This window comes from Cyphellophora attinorum (assembly GCF_001299255.1).
Source record: "Cyphellophora attinorum strain CBS 131958 chromosome Unknown Contig63, whole genome shotgun sequence".
NCBI lineage: Eukaryota > Fungi > Ascomycota > Eurotiomycetes > Chaetothyriales > Cyphellophoraceae > Cyphellophora > Cyphellophora attinorum.
In genome coordinates this window covers 1-21,287 of record NW_017253291.1, presented here as the reverse complement: position 1 = coordinate 21,287, position 21,287 = coordinate 1, and the positions used below count along the sequence as shown (strand labels likewise).

The following is a 21,287-nucleotide window of genomic DNA, read 5'->3' as shown; positions in this document are numbered from 1 at the left end:
GCCATACCTGTCCAAGCTGTGGCTTTCGAAGTTACATTCTGTTCATTCACACTCGCCATAGTCCCCGCCCCTGTCACATCGTTTCCAACAACAAAATCTGCACTGTGCATCCAGATTTCCATCGTACGTTCCGCTCGGAGTTCCTCTTAGCCTGCCGACGCGCAGTCAACAGTTTCTAGCTGATACCACGGAGAGGTAGGAACTCATCATCAGCCAAAATTTTTGGGGTTTCTTCCTCCGACACGGTGTTGTTGATCGGCTCAGATCAGCACGCCGTTCCCAACGTCAAACAGAGGATTTGCCTCCCCTGCCACCTTGCCTGTCTGCTTCTTCTTCTTGACTATCCACCGTACCTGGGATCCATTGATAGTCACCGTACGAGGCTCTTGCTGCCCCCACTTGCGGCTTCCGTCATCCGGTATGATGCCTCCGATCCGCGGACCATATCCAGAATGCACACCCGGTGCAAGATACACAAAGTAACAATTCTGCTTCTTGTACTTGTTGCAGAAAGGACAGCTGCCACGAGTGCTCGTTGGCCCACCCTTGACTTTGCCGTAGCGCGCCAGCTTACCAAAGAAGCACTTCCCTGGCACCTCAGCTGCGGCCGTCATCGCCCCAATGCAGTACTCATCGACGACCTTTTCCAGCTTCGCAAGATCTTGAGCCACTTCCATTCGATGCCTCAGTTGTGCTCTGAAGTCCTCCTCGTCCTCATCTGTCGCTTCGAAGGCCAGCAAGAAGAGCTCTTCTGCCGTGTCCTTCCAGTCCGCATGATGTGGTATCTCATCGTCTGCATCCGGGTCATCCGCCACGGCCTCGTACATTTCTTCATCATCGTAAGCTGCCACATCTGCTGCGTCGCCCGTCAACCGTTCATCCTCCAGTAGGACGTCACTTACCGAAGCGCTGTCATCCGACGAAACGGCGGCTCCTTCCTGCTCTGCGCGTACTGCACCTTCTGCGTCAGCACTGTGGGCTTCAGCTGGCAACGACCAGTTAGCTCCATTCCTCCGCAATAGCTTGATCTCACGTCCACTGAACTTGTGTATCAAGTCACGCACCTCATCCTCCGAGTCACGCATCTCATCCTCCGAGTCACGCGTCTCATCCTCCGAATCGTGTATTCCACGGCCTGACTCGTCCAACTCATGTACTGGCTCATACATGTCATGGCCCGGTTCGTCCACGTCATGTCCATATTGTTCCTCCGCATACACCGACTCATCCACCTCATCTTCACGGCTTTCGTGATCCTGCTCTGCTCCAGCGAGATCACGCTGGTCATCTCGCACATTGTAGTCCAGGTCATCTTCGACCTGCTCGACTTCACTCACATTCTCATTCGAGTCAGCCCCAGAATTCTCTGCTCCGTGCTGCTCGTCATCATTGTCGTAGCTCTCATCTTCGCCACCGTACAGCAACTGCTCATCGCCGGTCATGCCATCGGACATAAGAACATCATCTTCACTCCACTCCGAACGACCATGGTCGGGGACCCAGGATAGCTCATCCTGCGGTCTTGCTGCAACGGCACGCTCGTCCGCCAGCATCTCTTCTCTCCGCGCATCAGTCGCACGCTCATGCAACGCACCTTGCTCCTCATCTGCGACTTCTTCTGCTTCATACTCATCGGCGACGTCGAACAAGGTGCTGGGTCTTGCATCATACTCGTCCGCAAATATCTGCCACAGCGCACCTGCGTCCATGAGTGTATTGTACTTCTCTTCAAGTTCCACTCTTGCGTTCTTGAGCTCTATCACCTTTCTGTGACTCTCTTCTTGCGCACGTCTGTTGCTCTGCATCTGCTCACTGACGTCGAGGAACTCCTCACCATAGAGAGCCTGCGCATAGCGGCTGGCGAGCTCTAGCAATCTCGCCGCAAGCGCTTTCTGTTCACGCGCGAGTTCGTTCATCTTCGTGCTATTCTCCATATTAGCGCGTTCAATTTCACTCATCTTCTGATCAATCTCATGATACACATCTTCGAGCCACTGCCCGGGATCACGCATCGCTTGTGCCAACGACATCTTGTCGATGAGTTTGCGGGATGTGATGATGGAGAGACGAGCTCAACTGCCTTTGACGCGTCCGGAATTTCAAGTGCGGGGAAGGTGCGGACGCCAAATTGACGGGCGAGCACGTGATCAAGGAGAATTTGGTTGCCCAGGTGAGCCGAGGCGCAACGCGTTGTCGCGTCTCCCGCCAGAAGAACTGCGCTTGCTCTGGCATCGTTCTGACGAACACATTCTACCAAACAGCTCTCGGCATCAACAGCATGCCCAGCTACAAGCCCCTACATCGTCCTCGGTGCACCAACCAGATATGACTGTCCATGAGACCGAATCGAGCACTCATACATTGAGTGCTTCCTTCTCGATGCTTCTCAACCTCCATAAGGCCACTTTCGCACCCTCCGAGCCACGTCACGTTGACGCATGTGGCTGTCAAGAAAGACTGCACACCTTCCGCCGATCGAAAAAAGCCCCGAGTTGAGAAATATACTATGCCACATTCTGAAGAGAGCCCAAGAGAACTTTAAAGCCTGCAGCATTGGACCACGGTTCGCTGTCACGCAATGGGCGGTGTCAGCAGCGCACGACGCTTTCGGTATGGTAAAGGCAAGCAATGTCTACATGTACAGCCTGGGTAGATTCACGAGACGTCTGCAGCCGGTGAGTGCATTCAAAGAGGAAGGGTGGGTGGTTGAAGAATGACACTAGAAGCTGGCCGTGAGGACTCGGTCGGCGAATGGATAAAATGAATTCGATATTGTGCCATTTCTTGACTCTCGGCCGTCCAGCCATACCGTCGTAGAATCTAGCGCGCCAGATTTCGACGAACTGGGGTGGCGAAATGCTGCCTCAGCATCTCTTTGACCTGATCAAGCTTGCTCGCGTCGCTCGAGGTCCTCATATGGATGCGGCGATGCTTAGCTGTGTGCGTTCACGACGATCGATCCGCGTTGTAGCTGAGTATGGAAGCCGCGTGGTTCAAACCGATGAGAAATGCGGATGGCGAGGAGCGAAGCGTGGGAGCGTGTGATTCGGGTCGGACACGGGACGACGATGGTGTCGAGGACAGTGCTGAGTGGTTGCGTCCATGCGGCTGAGCTGTGCCGTCATGCTTGAACAAGAAAGCCATGCATGCAGCCAGTCCATTGCCGATATTGGACGTCGTATCTGGCAAGTCTTTTCTGTGCTGGCGCTCTTAGTCTTTCCTGCATGTACCAGCGCGAGGTCGTTGGCTTACCTGTGTCAAGGAGTAAGTCTCATAGGGATTGTTCACAAGCTGACCTCTACCAAATCGGATTTGCAAGGCAGTAGTCCCGAGCTTGATCTTCAACGTCTCGTGACCAGCTGTCACGGAGCCAACCATCAGCCAGTAGACGAAGGACCACATCGGGAGACTTTGTCTGCATCAACCGTTGGGCTCGTTCAAACCACCTCGTTCGTTGTCGTTGCCGCTGTTTCCGCCGTTCTCGCCGGGCAGCTCTCGCCGCCTTTCTCTCCCTCGCTTCGGATCTACGTATGTCGCCATAAATCTCATCCATGGCTTTCTTGGCGTTATGCATTGGTGATTCAGCTGCTTCCGCGCGTTCGGATTCTTCGGCTGTCGTTTCTGACACGTGGACTGGGGCATTGTCTTTCGGACGTTGAGTGGGCATTGGCACTTGCACGTCGACAATGCGAGGGAGGTTGGTGGGCTCGCCCGTGAACGTGTTTCGAGCGAGTCTCGTTGGAGGGGGCGGAGCGTTCGACAAGCAGCTTTCGTTCACGCATCTGCTCAAATCGCCGTACGGTGGCTGATATTGCTGACCGCAGGAGAGGCACATACGTACTGTCACCGTCGTTGGTGTCGACATCGTTGTTGTACCGGAGAGAGTTGACGGAGGTTGTGGGAACAAGGCGAGCTCGGGAAATCGCATTTTGTGAGGCGCTTGGCACGAGACTGCGCAGTTTTACCCGCATGCAGTTTCTGTCACTTGCTGGGCAAGTTGAAGCACCCATTACTCTGCGACACGTACCACCGCAGTCACACATCTCCTCAACCTGTGATCGTTGTAATACCGTTTTCTCCCTCCCGACGGAAAGTTCCTCTCGTGAGACACGGCGATTCCTGTTTCCAGCCCATGAAACATTCACAGCTTTGACGCCAATGGCTGACGTAGATCCGCAAGCAGCGACCGCATTTGTTTGTGAGTCTGCTTGACGATCTCCTTCGCTGGCAAGACGTCTTTGATCAGCCCGATGGAAGCGCTTGCATACGTAGCTGTCCTTCCGTCCGGACCCCAACCACGGCCGGCTTTGACTGCTTCGTCGTGGCGTTCCTTCAACGTCTCGAATGGCGTTCCGGCTTTCTGGTCATGATGCGACTGATTGATGATCGTCCGTGGAGCATACTCCTTTGGCCATCCGAATGTGCCTCGAAGGTGGTTGTAAAGTAGCGTGCGCGTGGTGTTTAGTCCTCCATCCGAAGCTCGAACGATCTCGTCCTGATATCCTTTGCCGATCCGTGCTTCCGAGGATGCCAAAAATCGAGTCCCCATCGCAACTCCGTCGGCACCGAGGCACAGGGAAGCCGCCGCACCTCTTCCGTCCACAATGCCTCCAGCAGCGACGACTGGAATGTCGACGCCACGCTCGTGCAGCAATTCCACGACTTCCGGCACCAAAGTGAATGCTCCGAGTCCATCTTCAGCACGACCATGTCCACCGGCTTCAGCGCCTTGAACAACAATGACATCCGGATGCTGCGACTGATCTAGCAGTCGCTTCACCTCGCCGAGCGTGCCTACCTGAATCCAGATTGACGTCCCATCCGAAGCTTTGCGGATCTTTGCAGACCATGTTTCGAATTCGGCATCGTCTTTCGGCGCGTAAAGCCAGACAGCGCAAGGGCGATACTGCTTAATCAATTCTGCAGCGGTCTCGAGTGTGTCGTTCCAGAGTTGGAACCCCACGCCCACAGGCAGGAGCGATGCAGAGCGGAGGCTATCTGCGTTCCGGACAAGCTCCTTCGCCGTCTCTAGGTCAGGTTTAAGGTCGTCGGTCTTCGCACCAGGTCCGATGAAGCCTAGACCTCCTGCGGCAGAGATAGCAACAGCAAGATGAGGTCCAGATAGTACGCGCATAGGCGCGCCGATCAACAGTGGAGAGGTAGCCCATGGGAATCGTGAAACGAGCTTGGTAATCCGAGCGTTCATGATTGATGAGGCCCGATTGAGGCAGCTTGGTAGGCGATAAGCACAGGCGCCGAGTCACCATTTATCGTCCGCTCCTAGACCCTGCAGACAGGCTTCCGACCCGCGGCCCGCTACAATCCTTTGGCGTAGAACTCTTCCCAACCACATTCGTAGGCATTTCCGCGGGTATACTGCGCGCCGGAGGACACACTACTTTACTAGACTGACATTGGAGATGCGCAGACATCACGCGCGAAGAGCACAAGCTATGAACGACATCATCTGGTGTAGCACCGGCTGACGGTAGGATGACTTGCGACGATTGTCCCCGCAAAGCTTGATTTCCACACCCCAAACAACAAAGCCCCCCGTTCCATTTGTCGAACATCCATCAGCATCGCATCAGCGTATGCAGGTCTATGGTGGCTCATTCGGACTCAAGTCTCGAGGAGGACGATGTGTCTCTTGGTAGGATGAGGTGTTGCCATTGTGATCGAACAACAATGACGTAGAGCGACAAAGTCAGGCAGACCAAGACGCGTTGAAGTTCTGTCATAGTACTTCCTCGCCTCAAGCCTGGTCCCAGCTTCGTATCGTCAGCATCGACTTCTTCCAAGCGGACTTCGACCACGAGAAGCCGGAGCCAAGCTGAACGATGGCGTCCGTCGTGCCGAATGGTCCGCAGAAACGCGCTCGAATTGCGTGCGTGCAATGCCGAGAAATGAAGCGAAAATGTGATGGAACTCATCCGTGCGACACCTGCCGCCGATATGGTCACGAATGCCGCTTCGCCGCCCGTACACAACTACCAGAGCCCAAATCACCACCAGCAAGGCGAATTCCCCTCCCGGCACACATTCCGCCCAAGACAGCCCGCCAACGCTCCATCGTAGCAAACTCAGGCCAAGGCTTCATCCGACAGGTCGTCAAAAACATCGATCCCGTCAACGCACCACGACTCCGACTCGTAGCTTGGAACTGTGGCACACGCGCCGAAGTCGCGATGCCGTTCATTGCGACAGCCATCACAGACTTACTCAGCCAGGAACAAATGACCAACCTCGCTATGGCATACTTTGAGAAGGTGGACCCTTGCTACGCTTTCGTTGAGCGTGATCGTGTATTCATGGAAATCGGACAACGATGGCAGCAGCCCATTCCTCCTCGAGACGTCGATGCAATGCTTTGCGGCATCGCCGCGCTAGGATCGTACTTCTCAAAAGCCCACACCGTGGCTGTAGAGCGACACTTGGTTAAGCTCGCGAAGACAATTCTTGACGATCTTGATGTACCGACCGAGCCGGACCTCTACACGCTCACAGCCTGGGTTTGCCGAGTTGTCTACGTCAGGGCTGCGTGCGAACCACTCACAGCATACATGGCCAGCTGCTCAGCTATGCATCAGATGGAAATAGCCGGTGTGCATCATGGATCTCGACCAGAGAAAGGCATTTTCGAGCTACCGAAGAAGATAGATTGCCCTCCGCAAATACTCCGCCGGCTTTTCGGAGTCGCTCAGCACCTCAACACTTGGATCTCATATGACGTCGGTCTGTCACGGGTGTCACTCACCGCGCCAGATATACCGATGGAGCCTGAGCCGCCCGGCCAGTACAGCGATAAGCTACTCCAACTTCTGCCCGACACGCTCAGCCTTGATCCGCTGGACACCCAGGACGAGGATATGCTCCGGGCTGCTCTTGAGACCCTTCTCACCAAACGCGACACCCAAGGTCCTCTCGTTATGGCTCAAGCCAACCTCTTGCTGACCATCCTCCGACGGTTGGGAAGTCTACGAATCGGCGAAGATCCGCTACTTGAGCCATCGTTGAGATTCTTGACCAAGAGTCTTGCTGCCGCACGAAAGATGAACGAAGACGACGAGCCCTGGCACCACTTGGCGAACGTTCCCTTCCAGATCTTCTGTATGCTCCTTGCGATCGACACGCCAGCCAGTCTCCGCATGGTCGACGACGCAGTGCAGACCATCATCGCCATCACCAAATCATACAACACGACCACCCTGCGGGAAGCCGCCAATACCATGTACTTGATTTTGTCCCTCCATAAGAAGCGTCGCCGTGCTGATGCGCAGATCATGGAGAGCATACTTGCGACGCCACTGGATCTGGGAGTGGCGAACAACGAGAATATGGCCGAGACTTTCACATGGCCAATGCCGAACGAGAATGAGGTAGGCTGGCTCCACTCGCTGATGGCAGAGTTTCCTACACTCCAGAATATGGAATACGGAGACATGGTCAGCTCATCCTGGGATTCTGCAGACGGTATGACTTGATCAGAAGGATACCTATGATGGGGTATTTACGCCCATGTTCCACGGAAGACCTTCCAGTACGCCAGTATGCGCGACGTATCGAGTTGTGACCGTCTGTGTCTCGGCACTGCTTACAATATCGTGGTATGGCCACACTACCGCATCGAGGAGTGCTCTGACCCGTTGCCCTCAGCGCAGCGAACGCATCAGCCTTGCGAGTTACAACACTACGACGAACTTCTCCCCGCTCGCTTTGTCCACCCGATCGACCGCCGCATCAATCTCCAGGAGCCCTTTGCCCACAACTCGAACCGGCAGTGGCATCCTATACCTCCCGTTTTCCATCAGCTCCGTCAAAGCCGCCATAATACTATCTCCGCCTGCGACAGACGTGATCGCCCAACCACTCACCATCTTCTTCGTCACGCCATCCGGCACTCCGATCTCCTTACCGGTCACAATCGCCGCATACAACTTCGACTGATCCGGATGAAGAGTGTCGAAGATATCTCGTTGCCAGAGAGCGGAAGCGACGCAGTCGAGAACGATGTCGACGCCTTGTCCGTCAGAGGTGGCGTTGAGAACGTCGCTGACCAGGCTCGGGGACATGTAGTCAAATGCGGCCGTGGCGCCGAGGGAGATGAGATGGGTGTGATGCTTGGTGGAGGCGGTCGTATAGATTGGGATTCCTGGATCTGCCAGGCGGAGAAGCTGAATCGCATGTGCACCGGTTGAAGAAGCGCCGCCAAGGATGAGGATCGATTTGGGGATCTTAAGGTCAGCAACCGAGGTGTTGGGAATAAATGGCAGCGGTATACGGAGGCCGTCATAGAGTGCGACGACAGCGGTGATGTAGCAAACGCTGACACATCACATCAGTACAGAAGACGTTCGATGCAAAGGCCGGGAACATTACGGAAGGGAAGCAGCCTCCTCAAAACTGATACTCTCTGGCTTCTTCGCCGCATATTTTGCCGGCACCACGACATACTCCTGAAAAGCACCGCCCCAGGGCTCGCCATGCGATCGGCCGCCTTGCAAAGCCATCACCTCATCGCCAACCTGCAGGCTCTTGACGCCAGAGCCGACCGAGGCGATGACGCCCGCACCTTCAACACCAAGCACATGAGGCCAGCTTTGGACAAGGATACCCAAGTCACGCTGCTTCTTGTCGAGTCCGTTGAGACCAGCAGCGCGTTGGTGGATGAGGACTTCGTCAGCTGCAAGCTCTGGTCTCGGAACGCAGGCGACTTGTTGTTTGCCTCGAAGGTGAGGAACCTGGAGCTGAGCGTATGATTCAGCCATGACACGTCAGGCTGGTCTTCTTCACAGTCGTCGCAACCACAGCTACAAAGCTACATGACACGCACTCAGCTTTTGCCCTCAGCTTTTATGTATCGTCCATCGAGGCTACCAGTCCCACAAGTCAGTCCCAGCAGGGCACCGAGGCCCTGTAGCCACCAAACGCTCGCGAGAACGTGCCTAAGGGCAGGATAGAGCCAGATCTGCCGTTTCGAAACCCTCGTCATCCTGTGCGATCACCCTTGTTTCTCTCGCCACCTATCAGGAATGGCGCCTGTACTGTGGAATCAACGCCCACCGAGAGACCGGCGGCCGCCACTAGCCCGCCTTGAGGTGCTGCGTCATGCACAATGACGATTTTGAGAAATTTCACCAATCACAACGAAGCCCGGAACCCCAGGCAGCGGATCCGGATCTTTCTTCGACATCAGCAAAATCCACAGCACGACCACCAGCTACTTCGCGATGGCCTCCATTGCCGTCTGAGGCAGGCCCCAAGACAACGGACTACATGTCTGCACTGCGGCCGCCAAGTGTGTATCCACGACAAGTGATTGCTCCTCCGAGGGAAGGCCGATTTGGCTCGGATGCCTCGACATGGATGCCTTCAAAGCCGATCATGTTTGCGGCACGTGCAAGACAAAGAAGAAGCGCTGCGACAAGATCCTCCCCATATGCGGTTACTGCTCGAAACGGAGCCTGAGCTGCAGCTACGACACTGCTGCGGCCGCCGCGGACGACACCGATCCTGCCGGGCACGCGCCGGCCGTGCTGCTGCCTCGGGACTGGCACAGGAGTGGTAGCAACCGACTCCACGGGGATGCTTCTGGTATCGCTTCGCCACCAGCAGCGAGTCTGAAGGTTTCTAGTCTGGATGCGACGATCAACAGACATCTCACAAACGTTCTTCAGGACATCAACCTGCCAATAGAAGTAGTCATCATTAGGTTCTTCCAGGGCTTTCACAAATGGCTCCCAATCATATCCCCAAGGACACTCCGCGATCAAGTCTCCCAGAACATACTGTACCTCGCAGACTCGGCACTACTGCTGCTCACGATGGCGCTATTCGTGGAATGTCCTCCAAAGGCACCTCCCCGGGATGGACCAGAAGCTGCTCTCAATCCACTATTCGTCTTCTTGAGAATGCTCACGGCGCAAGTGCAGACTGAAAGGCCACTCTCGTTGCGCCTACTTCAGACACACGTCCTGCTAGCCGCTTACGAGTACGCCTCAGGCAGGCCGGAAGTTGCCTATGTATCGCTTAACACCTGCGTGGGAATGGCCCAGGCTATGCAAATACCAGAGTATGGTAAGCTGCGGGGCGAGTTCGGCGAGCTATGCAGATCAGCTGAGATCGTCAACACGTGGTGGGCGATAGTGATCCTGCAGAGGTCAGTTCCACTTCATCTCCATCTGCATCACCGTATTGACGAGCTCGACAGACTTACGTTGATCGAATGCCGCCGGCAAATTGCAACACCAACGACACAGTTCCCCAACGCAGTCAGCCCGAAGCCGTCCGATCTCGTCAACGATCAGCCCGACGGTAGTCTTCATCGACAGTTTGAACGACAAGCGGAAGCAGCGTTCCTGTTCGATCAGTTCCTTGCCGCCAGGCTGCTCCACGACGATGCAGAGAAGATCGCAGAACTCCAGCGCGTCGACAACGAGATACTACGACTTCTCCAGACTGTAATGCGAGAAGAGGGAGCCGCGTCTCACAACAGGTTTTCCGCCGCCAGTGCTACTATAATTCGGTGAGTGAGCACGCTCTGAGCTCTTGTTTTATTTCATTTCGCCGTTTCTCTGCCTCCATGCGTTCCTTGTCCGGGTTTGATCTCCAGTGATGCAAACTCTACCGTGAAGTCAGACACACCTCAGCTTAGGCTCTCGGCGACGTTACCGCCGGCACTCTTCGGCTTTCGCACTCTTTCCTTCTCGCCTCTCCAGTACATCCTTGTTGTGTCAGTACTTGGACCTCGGTCTAACAATCCGTGTAGCTCACTCTTCGCTCTCAACGAGGAGCTCATCGCCGCCCTCTCTACTCCCAACGCCAGCGAGAAAGCCAAAGACCGAATTGAATTCTCCAAGTCTGCAATGCACAACCTGATTCGCCTGGTCATCGACACTGGCGTACACTCACTGTCGTCCAGCACAGAACCTCCCGTACCATGCTTCCTGTACTTGGTCAGGACAGCCATCGGCCACGCCAAATCAGCTGTCGCCACACATCCCGGGACGTTCGACGCGGGAGATATGGATCTTCTCTGGAGAATAGAGGAGAGCCTGACTTCGAGCCGCCGCCGAAACGAGACCAGGGAGTGAAAGGACTGGCGATCAATTCAAACAATTACGTGCCGGACCGAGTTACACTAGAAACCAGAACCCTGAGCAACACGAAACGCCAGCACCAACTCCGCCTCACCTCCCCCTCAACGCCGCCGCGACCTCCCCCATCCCCATCATCCTCTTAACAATCGCATTCGTCAACCAGAGCGGGAAGAACTGCGCGATCTTCGCCAAACCCGCATGCGACCCCCTCCACACCGTCGCCGGCGGATTCTTCCTCGTCAAATCCCTAACCACCGCCTCTGCCCAATCCTTCGCCTCGATCGCATCCTTCGCCAACCCTTCCAACGTCATGCTCTTCTCCACCTCAACCTTCGCCGGCGCAAAGATAGATTTCTCCGGGACATGCGTCTTCTGCAGGACCTCACTCGTCCCAAAGTTCGACTTCACCGCCCCGGTCTTCAGATCCACTACTCTGACGCCGAAGGCGTCTTCTACCTCCAAACGCAGGCAGGCAGCATACATGGCGATCGCAGCTTTGGAAGCATTATAGCTGGACGTGAACGGCTGCGGCGCGACTGACGAGCCGGATGTATTGAACACGACCACCCCCTTGGACGCGATCAGCTGCGGGAGGAACGCCTGCGTCACGGCAATGCTCGACCAGACGTTCAGATCAAACGTTTCCTTTGCGGCTTTGATGTTGATGTCGGAGAAGGCGGCCGTGTAGCCTGCTCCGGCGTTGTTGACGAGCAGATCCAGCTTCGACACTTTATCCGCGCACGCCTTGATGGAGGAGTCAGATAGGACGTCTAGGGTCAACGTTTCGATGCCGGCGGCGGTCATCTGGGTTAGTTTGGCAGGGTTGCGGGCAGTGGCGTAGACTTTGAGGCCGGCGGCGTGGAAGGCGAGTGCGAGGCTGCGCCGAGGCCGCCATCGGAGCAGCCGGTGATGAGGACTGAGCGTTTGGACATGATGTGTGTTTAGGTGCGGTGGAAGGTGTGGCGTGAATGGGATGGTGGTTAGGGAGTTGATAGATCTAACGGGGTATTGGTGGTCTTTGGTGTAGGTAGATGACTCTGGTACCTTTGTAGGTCGTCAAGAGAACGCCGTTCACAGTTATATCATATCCAACGCCGACGCCAGTCGGAGCGATGCTGGTCCTTAGGCTTACAAATGAGAGAATGAGATATCAGAGCACGTTTGTCAGTGGCATTTTACCTCGTATAGTCCAGCTTCCCTCATCAACATCATTAAACCTACGCATTCGGGCTGGCTGAATGGATTCAGCTTCCATCCTGCTTGGCAAGGGGATAAGCGAGCAATGACCAGACGCATAGCATTGATGATTGGTGGGAGATCGAGTCGGCTAGACCTTGGCCCGTGATCCGTGGATTAACGGGTCGGCAACTCTGCTGGCGGAGAAGCTCGGTCGCCTCTTTGGGGAATTACTTTCTTCATGTCCAATCGCAAATCTTGTAAAAGTTCCTAGGACTCTTGCGTGCTATGGTGTAGATTGGATAGTCAACGTCACCACAGGTACGAGCCGAGAACATGTTTGCGCGCGGAGTTGGGGTCGCTTATGGAACTTGGCATATATCACGCGAAGGCAGGTGGAGGAAGGAGTGGGAATTAATGCTTGTTCTATTTCTTGGTTGCGCGTGCTGCGGCCGACACCGCTAGAAAAGCAGCTGTCTGATGTGGAAGTCGTTGCTACTGTGTACATCTCATTCACCTGCCCCATGTTCTCTCCGCGAAGTCATGTCGCGCAAGTCGCACCATCGAGAGTGATGTGATCTTGCGTCTTGCTTGGCTCGATTCGATCTTCGCTTCAGGTGACGATGCCGTGACTGTCTTATTTGAAAGCGATGGACTTGGCCTCACATTCCCGATCCAGGGGAAGGATCTTTCCTCGCCGCATCGTTCTTCTTCTTATTCAAGCGCCGCTTATGGTTGTTGTTCATCGGCTTCTGCTCATGCCCCAGTCCCATAGTCGCAACGCCCTCCACAAGATCTTCCACTGCTGGCTCTTCGAGTCGAGGCAGCGAGTATCCATCGAGCACACTCGCGTGCTGCTCCTCATCCAATGCGCACTCGGCCAGAAATGCTCGCAACTCGTGTACCGCGTCGTTGCCACCGTTGTGCGAGCCGGTGTGGTCGATGCCTAGCCCTTCGATGTAGTCGCCGGCATTGCACTGAGGCTTATGTCGGTTGCGACTGATGACGTTGCCGATCGGTCCCCACTGGCAGTCGACGATAGTACTGTTCGGGAACTCTGCCAGTAAGTCAATGCCCAGTGGTGCGAGCCATCTGAGGTCGTTGCCTTTCGCGAAGAACACGAACACAATCGGAGTCTCGTTGCGATATGGTGCTTTCGAAGCAGAAACCGGAGAATCGCCAAGCGCGTGCTTGATTTTGCTGACCATGACGTTCCGTGCAGCAGCCTTGCTGATCTTCTCGGGTTTGCCGTAGAGGAATGTAAAGTCATGATCTGGGTCGTTGTGACGACACCAACCCATGTGCGGCCCGACGTGCTCGTGTTCCCTGATTATTAGGTTGACGCCACCGATGTGCTTCCACGCGTTACAGAACCGATCGCCGCGTTTTGACCAGGACAAATGCTTGGAGTTGAGGAAGGCCATGCCGATCTCGGAGACGCGACCTTGTCTGTTGAGCGCGTCGAGCTCGTAGTACCGGTCTTGTTGCCGACGCGTAAGCGACTCGCCCTTCCTCAGTAGGCTTTTCAGGCGGCCGAACTCCCTGCCATTCTTCTTGTCGAGTGCCCAGCAGTTGGTCTCGAGATCTATGCCAACGACGACAGCCTTTTCCTTGAGCCAGGCAGGTACTTTGGAGCCGTTCTCATCTGTCCAGTCCCATGCAGAGAAGCCAGTGCCGCTCGTTCGGGGAGGCGCCGGAGGTTCGGCGTTGCCGTTCCAGCCATCATGCGAGTCCCAGTCGTCATCGACACTTGTGCCAGTGCTGTTCTCGAACAGCGTATCGGAGTCGGCGTTCCAGGCAGGGGAGGGAGTCTCGCGAGCCGGCGTGACTGGGCGTGTCGGAGGTAGAGGTAGCGCCGGCTGTGTTTGACTTCGTTGCTGGCCCCTGGCGACCTGTGCCCAGGAAAGCGACATGGTGTTGTATGTGTGTTTGATGTTCTGGAAATGTGTTTGAGACTGGTAACGACTCTGGTATGTCGTCGTGCAGGGTGGTCAGGAACGGTAACGAGGTTGAGAGCTTGGAAGCCATCGTTGAGCACTATATGCTTGAGATCGACCGCCTGACGCGCTTTGTTCACGTGTTGCCGTTGTTAGGGACGTCACGCCGAAAGACCTGACATAAGGAGCGGTGATGATGTGAAGACGACAGACACGTCTCGGACAAAGGCAGGAAGTGTGAAATCGTGATATCGCTTGCGGTGACACGCGTTGGATCGCAACGCAACTGGGGCACAAAACGCATGCAAATGGGAGTATAGGTATATAGCAAAAGAGTGCCTTTTGCGGTTCAGCTCGAGCACCGTTGGAGTTTCGGGCAGTATGGTGGGAGTCTTGACAGTCATACTCAGCTCAACAGGCTGCACCGAGTGCCCGCGAAGCATGGCGCGTCTGCCTGGCGTTGTGATGAAAAGAGCCTGGCAAGACCCTGGAAAGAGCTTGCCTCAGGCCTCAAACAGCCTTGTCGTCTTATTGACAGTCGCTTTGGGCGCTGTTGGGGTTTCCCACATGGAAGTGCGCGCTTTGGAAATGCATATGTGTGCTCGGCGGAATCGAGGATGGCGGAAGTTGGTTCAGCTCAGTGGGGCGGAGCGGAGCGGACGAAGTATGTAGATCATGGCTGCAGTAAAACTCTTATGCTCCTGCCGCAAGGGCATAGCCGAAGGCCATCTGGCGACTTTGTGTTGGCCAGCAGAGGGGATGAGCTTCGAATGAGGCCAATGGCAAGGTCTTTCCAGTCGGACCAGGAGCAATGTTCACAGCGCTGTCATGTTGGCGATGCTTCGAGCATGTCCTTGTATTACGATGCCAGCCTATAGAGGCCAGAAGTATGCCTGAGACGGTCGCAGGGAGGGCTGAGACTGTGTTAGCATTGGCGATGGTATACCACAAATGGCTCTTCAGCCGGGTTGCACAAGTTTGCAAACGAGGATGAGCTGTAGCAATAGTCAAACATAGCAACGATTGTTGCAAGCCTCTTCAGACACGATCCCGCGTAGCATCGTGGTGACTCGCGAGTCTCGCCTTTGCAGCGTAGCATGCCGAAGTCTTTGCCATGGCCGAAACAATCGTGCAGTCATGATTGATGTTGATGTTTCGGTTGATCTCGAAGCGGCCATCGGAGGAGTTAGCGGAAATAGGTAGGTCATGCCGGCGACGTCACTCAGATCCATCCTTCGGCGGATCGTCCTTTGACGCCCCTCGTATGTTGGTGCAAAAGTCCCCGCGATGGCTTTGTCAACATGGGATGTAGAGTGCGAAGGGCCAAGCCTCCGTCGAATACGGCGTCCTCTGCGACCGGAGGGCTCATGATGCTGGTCTACAGATGAGTGCCTCAATGCGACGGCTGGTCTTTCGCCTGAGCCGAGCTCTTGCTTGACCGTCCCAGATTCGCAACACAGACCAACAGCTCGGCCTCTGGCGTAAGGGTCACATCTCTTATTCACCACTGCACTGATGGCTCCTGGCCGGGCGGAAATGGACAAGGTGCATCCGGAACTGGAGAAGGTACGTTGACTTCTTCCGCTCTACTTTCCGCTCTGGTTTCCGCTCCAGAACTGACGAGCATAGCTCTTCGCGAAGACAGGCCCTCCTCCACCACTCCCAGTCCCGACTCGAGAGACGGTCGGCCGCTTCCGAACAGCGTTCAACAGAGGCCGTCAACGATACAACTCATCCGCCTTCGTCAAGTCGACACTGCCGAGCCCGCCGACATGGAAAGAGCATGATATACAGATTCCAGTCAGAGACGGCACCACAATCCCAACGCGGATCTACACTCCTCCAAATCCCCGCCCAGCAGCCGTCGTCTTCTTCCACGGCGGCGGCTGGTTCATGGGCGACCTCGAGACCGAAGCTCACGACTGCCAACTGCTCTGCGCCCGACTAGGCGTCGCCGTTTTCAACGTCGCCTATCGCCTGTATCCCGATGTCGCCTTTCCCGTGCCCATCTACGATGCCTACGATGCCGTCAAGTACATCGCCGCCGAGTACTCCTCCACCCTCAACCTCGATCGCGGATTCATAGTCGCAGGCAGTTCTGGCGGCGCCACATTCGCGAGCATTGTCTGCCACTTTGCAAGAGACGAAGGCCTGAAGCCCGCTTTGACAGGCTGCCATGTTACCTGTCCGATCTTCACCGACGAAGTCCCCGGTCCCAACGGCGAGATCACACGCATCTTCGGCCCCGAACGATACGCCAGTCAAGATACGCACGCCAACGGCATGCTACAAAATCGTAAGATGAAGGAGGCCATCCTCAAACTGTCCACCTTTCCGTTAGGAAAGTCACAGCTGCTCTCACCACTCCACGCCGAGAACCATGCGAATCTGCCGCCAGCGTATGTGCAGGTCTGCGGACTTGACCCGTGGCGGGATGGAGGTATCATATATGCGGAAGAGCTGGAGAAGGAGGGCGTAAGGACGAAGGTGGAGGTGTTCAGTGGGCTGCCCCATGTCTGGTGGACGGTGTTTCCGATGCTGAAGATATCAAGAGTGCGGTTCGAAGAGATGGTCAAGGGTATGGACTGGTTGTTGAGATCAAACACGGCCGCGAAAGAGAAGTTGTAGCAGAAGAAGGAATTTCACGTGTTTGATTTGAGGATTGCGATCATACTTCCGCGGGTTGCATCGACGATGTTGTCAAGGCCTCCGCCCACTGCTATGCTACTACTCGCACCCAACGCCACTTTCTGCGGATCCTGCTGTCGAAGGCCTCCTGGACCAGGACTCCGAGACTCCTTGTTATCCAATTCTGCGATCAGCTCACTTCGCTAGAATCCGCCGTTTTGCAATCCTCGAAGTTGATCTCCATCTGGGTAACGCATCCAAGTCGTCAAGTATCGCAGATCCGGCCACTCGAATCGCTCAAACGAGTCCCAGCTCTCATCGTTCTCCATCAGCCTAAATTTCTCTAGCAAGCCGAAGATTCGAGCAACGTTATCGTTGTACAACTCTTGCGCTTCGTCCATCCGGGGGTTGTCGTTACACAACGCCTCCACTTTGTCCATCAGAGGCTGGTTGATCTCGGCCATACGGAAGTCGTAGTTGAGCAGTTCATGACAACGCTGGACGACGTTTTTGGGCTTGGGAGGGTCATAACCTGCTATGAGCACTCTTGAGACGTATTCCTTCGACACATTCGGGTTCTCGGTGGCCAGTACGGGCAGGCTTCGGATATGTCTGCACATGGGATCATACACGACATCCTTGTAGATCGTCTCAACCCAACCCTTGAGGTTTAGGATTCTCGCATATTTGTCTGTGCGGGCGCGATCTTGCGGCAAGAGAAGTTCTGACGAATCGCCAGGGTTGGTCTCCCATTCCACGACCATGTTGTACTGCTGGACCATGAGGTCGTCGCGGTGCTTGATGTGTTCTTCGTATGTAGACAGGTGGCTGGCGAGGCGGCACAGGCTGTCGTACAGGGTCTTGATGCTGGGAGGGCGATCGAAGTCGATATCTAGAGGTGGCGCCAGTCTGATGGAATCTGGCGATGCCGCGAGGTGAGCTTCGTGGCCGATGTCGAAGACAATCGGTGGCGGAGACGCCTCGCATCGGGGGAGGCCATCGTGGTTGGGTCGATGACAGACAACGCACCATCTGTTTTTGTCGTAAAAGCCGTCCATGTCGACAGTCGGGCGAGTGGGTGGAATTGTTGGTTTTGGTTGGGATTGAGCAAGCACAACAACGCAAAGTCGCCTTTATGAGATCGGAACTTGTGCGCAGGCAGCAGGTGGCTTCAAAAATGCCCGCCAAGCAAGTTGAATTTGTGCCTACCGGGTTCACCTGATGATGCTGGTGCCGATGACGCGCAGATGAGATACAGTAACGGTGGTGGCAAGTGACATCGCTTACCAGACAACATCAACTTCAGCCTGGCTGGGTGAAGTCGTGACGAGTTCCGCCTAGCCTGAGGCTCTTTGAAGCACTCGCACCTCGAACTTCCTCCGCGTTGTCGAAGTATCGATCTAATTTTCGTTCATCCACGCCAACGCCGCGCCCACCGAATCGCGAAAGCGCAGCCTCCATCACCACCGCAAACCCTGCGTCCATTCTAGACATGGCGGTCCCATGGGTGCACAAGACGACCGAATCCCGACTCTGCAAATTCTGCCCCTTCCCAACGACGTTCGAGTATCCATACTCAGCGGGTTCAAAATGTTCAGGGTGTGGGCGGGACCTGGCAGAGGTTGATCCCGGACGTGGATCCCGCGAGGCCAGGGATGCTGCCGCTCGAGTCTTCGCGTTGAACGCTGCTCGGGTATGTTGCTCACTCCTACTTGGCTAATGCGCTGTGATTGACAAGGCTGCAGGCACACCAGGAGAGATCAGCCACCATACCGACCGTCGCCACCGAAGCCAGTCTCTCGCAGAAGCTGGATCACGGAAATGTCGATCCCAACATCGCTGAGGCTGTTCAAGCGCTGGTGGAGGAGGTCAAAGCGCTGAAGGAAGAGGTTCGGGCGCTGAGGGAGGAGACCCAAGCGTCGACGAAGGAGAACAAGGAGTATGTCTACAAGGCGACGAAGCGCATCCTGCACGAGGTCGACGCAGTTAGAGCTGAGCTACCCGCTCGGAAAGAGGGGAACACAGACCAGGCTTGACTTGAGTAATGCTCTTGCTGTGGGGGTTTTGGTGCGTCTGGCATGCCTGCAGTCAGCTCAGCCGATACGCCCGGCTATTCGTCGCCAACTCTGGCAGCGCTGACATGCTTGGCCAGCCGAGGCCCAGACCGTCGACGTGTCGTAATGTGAGGCTTCATGACAGGTACCTACAGCATCCTCGTCGGTCGACCTGGACCCGAGAGGCCTTCGGGCGGTCGGTCACGCCTACGAGGCCAAGCTTCCGGGTCGCTCCTTCCTCCCTACAACGATGCACCTTAAGTATTCCGGTACTCAAAATCTGATTCAACAATGTGATTCAAGATGTCTCGATTTGCAAAGCTCAGACTGTTATGTTTTCGCCGCCACCTCTGGCTCTACGGCAATCTGTGTACCAGTCCAACGGGCTGAAAAAAGCACACGCAAACAAATTCCGACAGACAGCCGCAGTCGCTGGTAGGAGACGTCAGATCAGCAAGCTTAGACGAGCAGCGTCTGATGAGCAAGCAGAACCACCGACAAAGACTCTTATGTTGGGGACGCCCGCATGAGTTGTCAATACACCAGCCAAGCTAGCAGAGCTTTGAAATTGACACCAACGGTGTCCTAAACTGTTCTCAACGAGAGCATCAACTGTTCGGACACGAACAAGTTGCCAATGAAATTCCAACAAACTGAAGTTGATTCCGAGAGCTATGTACCGTCGATTACCCCTAACAGTTTGACCCGGGAGCTGAGTAGTCGAAACATCTTGACCACTTTTTTGCTTTTTATCGGTCGGTGTCCTGATAGTGGGTATGCGTGATCGATGCCTACAGCTTTACACAAGATTCGGTACAGCTATGGCGACTTCGACGGAACTTCCGAGTAGCTGCTCCGCCGTCTCAGTGACTTGTGGCAATCCTGAGATTGCTTACACCCTTCGATAATCGTTCTTCGACGCTTTCATGCCTCGATGGTTTACGTAGCTGAATGAGACGTTGAGAATGCCGCAGAGACAATGATACTAGTAAGCCTTCACGCAGATGATATGCAGCGATTTTAGTATGCAATGTTTGACATACAGGTTCATATCTGCTACCTTGGCTGCAATAATTCAACCTTGCTTTCCTCGCATAGTGCATCGATGTAGACTGGGCGTCCTTGACCTATGCCCCTTCGTCTACGTGAGTCTTCGTCGCCATCGCCATCGCTATCACTCGTGCTCGCACTTCTTATCCAGAGACCTACAATGACCGCTGTTCCGCGTACCCCTTCTGCATCGCTAGCCACTTGCACCCAAGCCTTAGGCCACTTACCTCATCCCTCGAGCGATCTGGGCGCCAGAGACCATGAGCATAGCCGCCGCATGCCCTCTCTCCGGGCTGAATCGACCGGTAAACATGAAGAGACATTAGATGCCGCCGTACGTGTGGTTCGTAGAAGCTTTTGGCGGGGAAGGACGCCGCAGGCTGGGCAGATCTCGGAACTCGTATTGTATGTCTCCGCTTACTTTGGCTTCTGAATTCCTCTTTCCTCCATCTTACATGGTAGCTTGTGCTCATCTTTGTGGTATTTCTCGGCTCGGCTCAGTGATCGGTGTTCGAATGGACGTGGTGCACGCCTGCATTGTGATGAGCTCGTTGATTGTTGCTTCGGTAGCTACTGGACACGACTTGACCATGACGTAGTGGACGGCTTCTGCAGAGCTGTGGAAAGGTAAGCTGGTGACACCCACGGAGTATTCTGCAACAGAGCTGTCGACTGCTATTCAGCAACGAATGCATGCGGTTGAATCTGACGGTTTCGGGCGCGTGGAAGATCGAGGTGTCGGCACCTTCTCCCTGCGCGACGAAAAAGTATTCAGCCTTGTCGCGACGTTCCCGCAGCCTCGCCCGGCCTTGGCGCACTGAAGCACTTCAAGTCGGCGACGACTTCGCAATTTTGCCCTCCTTCTTTTTTTCGGGTCAGGTGTTGGAGTCGGGTGTGGTGAGTAAGACCTCAGGATGCATTTGGTGAGTGCGTCTTCGGAATGAAGATGCTAGGCGGCGGTTTCGGAACAGGAATGCGCGTGTGTGAGCTTGTTCGGATTGAGCAAGGATGGCGACGGAGGAAGGATAGCGACCGAGGACGGATGACTCTGTCGTACGAGATGGCGATGGCGGCATACGTCATGGCTGGCATGGACTGTTCAAGAGGCACCATGCGCAACGCGATGCGCGTCAGGATGGACAGCGAAGGCTGCAGCAGTTGCATCTCTGCTGCGAAGGTCGATGACGGCGAAGACCGAGAATGACGGAGGCTCGAGATCAGCGGAGCATGAGACCAGCGGAGGATGATGACAGCGGAGGATGATGACAGCGAAGGATGATGACAGCGGAGGATGATGACAGCGGAGGATGATGACAGCGGAGGATGATGACAGCGGAGGATGA

The 21,287-nt window shown here is 55.3% G+C and overlaps 9 protein-coding genes across 9 annotated transcripts; 4 read left to right on the top strand and 5 right to left on the bottom strand.

Annotated features, from left to right (window-relative positions):
• Positions 1 to 260: 260 nt before the first annotated feature.
• AB675_4898 (uncharacterized protein) lies at positions 261 to 2,030 on the bottom strand (the record flags this gene model as incomplete). Its single annotated transcript, XM_018145066.1, has 1 exon — positions 261 to 2,030. The coding sequence occupies one exon, from the start codon at positions 2,028 to 2,030 to the stop codon at positions 261 to 263; it is 1,770 nt and encodes a 589-aa protein (XP_017994336.1).
• Positions 2,031 to 4,141: 2,111 nt separating this feature from the next.
• On the bottom strand, positions 4,142 to 5,206 carry AB675_4897 (Nitronate monooxygenase; the record flags this gene model as incomplete). The annotated part of the gene is made up of 1 exon (XM_018145065.1): positions 4,142 to 5,206. The coding sequence occupies one exon, from the start codon at positions 5,204 to 5,206 to the stop codon at positions 4,142 to 4,144; it is 1,065 nt and encodes a 354-aa protein (XP_017994322.1).
• Positions 5,207 to 5,840: 634 nt separating this feature from the next.
• On the top strand, positions 5,841 to 7,484 carry AB675_4896 (Protein RDR1; the record flags this gene model as incomplete). Its single annotated transcript, XM_018145064.1, has 1 exon — positions 5,841 to 7,484. One exon carries the CDS (start codon positions 5,841 to 5,843, stop codon positions 7,482 to 7,484), a length of 1,644 nt encoding a protein of 547 aa, XP_017994330.1.
• Positions 7,485 to 7,682: 198 nt separating this feature from the next.
• On the bottom strand, positions 7,683 to 8,768 carry AB675_4895 (Enoyl LovC; the record flags this gene model as incomplete). The annotated part of the gene is made up of 2 exons (XM_018145063.1): positions 7,683 to 8,325; positions 8,380 to 8,768. 2 exons carry the CDS (start codon positions 8,766 to 8,768, stop codon positions 7,683 to 7,685), a joined length of 1,032 nt encoding a protein of 343 aa, XP_017994335.1.
• Positions 8,769 to 9,362: 594 nt separating this feature from the next.
• AB675_4894 (uncharacterized protein) lies at positions 9,363 to 11,093 on the top strand (the record flags this gene model as incomplete). The annotated part of the gene is made up of 3 exons (XM_018145062.1): positions 9,363 to 10,159; positions 10,211 to 10,525; positions 10,769 to 11,093. 3 exons carry the CDS (start codon positions 9,363 to 9,365, stop codon positions 11,091 to 11,093), a joined length of 1,437 nt encoding a protein of 478 aa, XP_017994333.1.
• Positions 11,094 to 11,189: 96 nt separating this feature from the next.
• Positions 11,190 to 14,188, bottom strand: AB675_4893 (NADPH-dependent 1-acyldihydroxyacetone phosphate; the record flags this gene model as incomplete). Its single annotated transcript, XM_018145061.1, has 2 exons — positions 11,190 to 12,096; positions 12,942 to 14,188. The coding sequence occupies 2 exons, from the start codon at positions 14,186 to 14,188 to the stop codon at positions 11,190 to 11,192; spliced, it is 2,154 nt and encodes a 717-aa protein (XP_017994339.1).
• Positions 14,189 to 15,727: 1,539 nt separating this feature from the next.
• AB675_4892 (AB hydrolase superfamily protein B1A11.02) lies at positions 15,728 to 16,840 on the top strand (the record flags this gene model as incomplete). Its single annotated transcript, XM_018145060.1, has 2 exons — positions 15,728 to 15,778; positions 15,842 to 16,840. 2 exons carry the CDS (start codon positions 15,728 to 15,730, stop codon positions 16,838 to 16,840), a joined length of 1,050 nt encoding a protein of 349 aa, XP_017994325.1.
• Positions 16,841 to 17,043: 203 nt separating this feature from the next.
• AB675_4891 (uncharacterized protein) lies at positions 17,044 to 17,898 on the bottom strand (the record flags this gene model as incomplete). Its single annotated transcript, XM_018145059.1, has 1 exon — positions 17,044 to 17,898. One exon carries the CDS (start codon positions 17,896 to 17,898, stop codon positions 17,044 to 17,046), a length of 855 nt encoding a protein of 284 aa, XP_017994331.1.
• Positions 17,899 to 18,332: 434 nt separating this feature from the next.
• AB675_4890 (uncharacterized protein) lies at positions 18,333 to 18,876 on the top strand (the record flags this gene model as incomplete). The annotated part of the gene is made up of 2 exons (XM_018145058.1): positions 18,333 to 18,533; positions 18,586 to 18,876. The coding sequence occupies 2 exons, from the start codon at positions 18,333 to 18,335 to the stop codon at positions 18,874 to 18,876; spliced, it is 492 nt and encodes a 163-aa protein (XP_017994334.1).
• Positions 18,877 to 21,287: the final 2,411 nt, after the last annotated feature.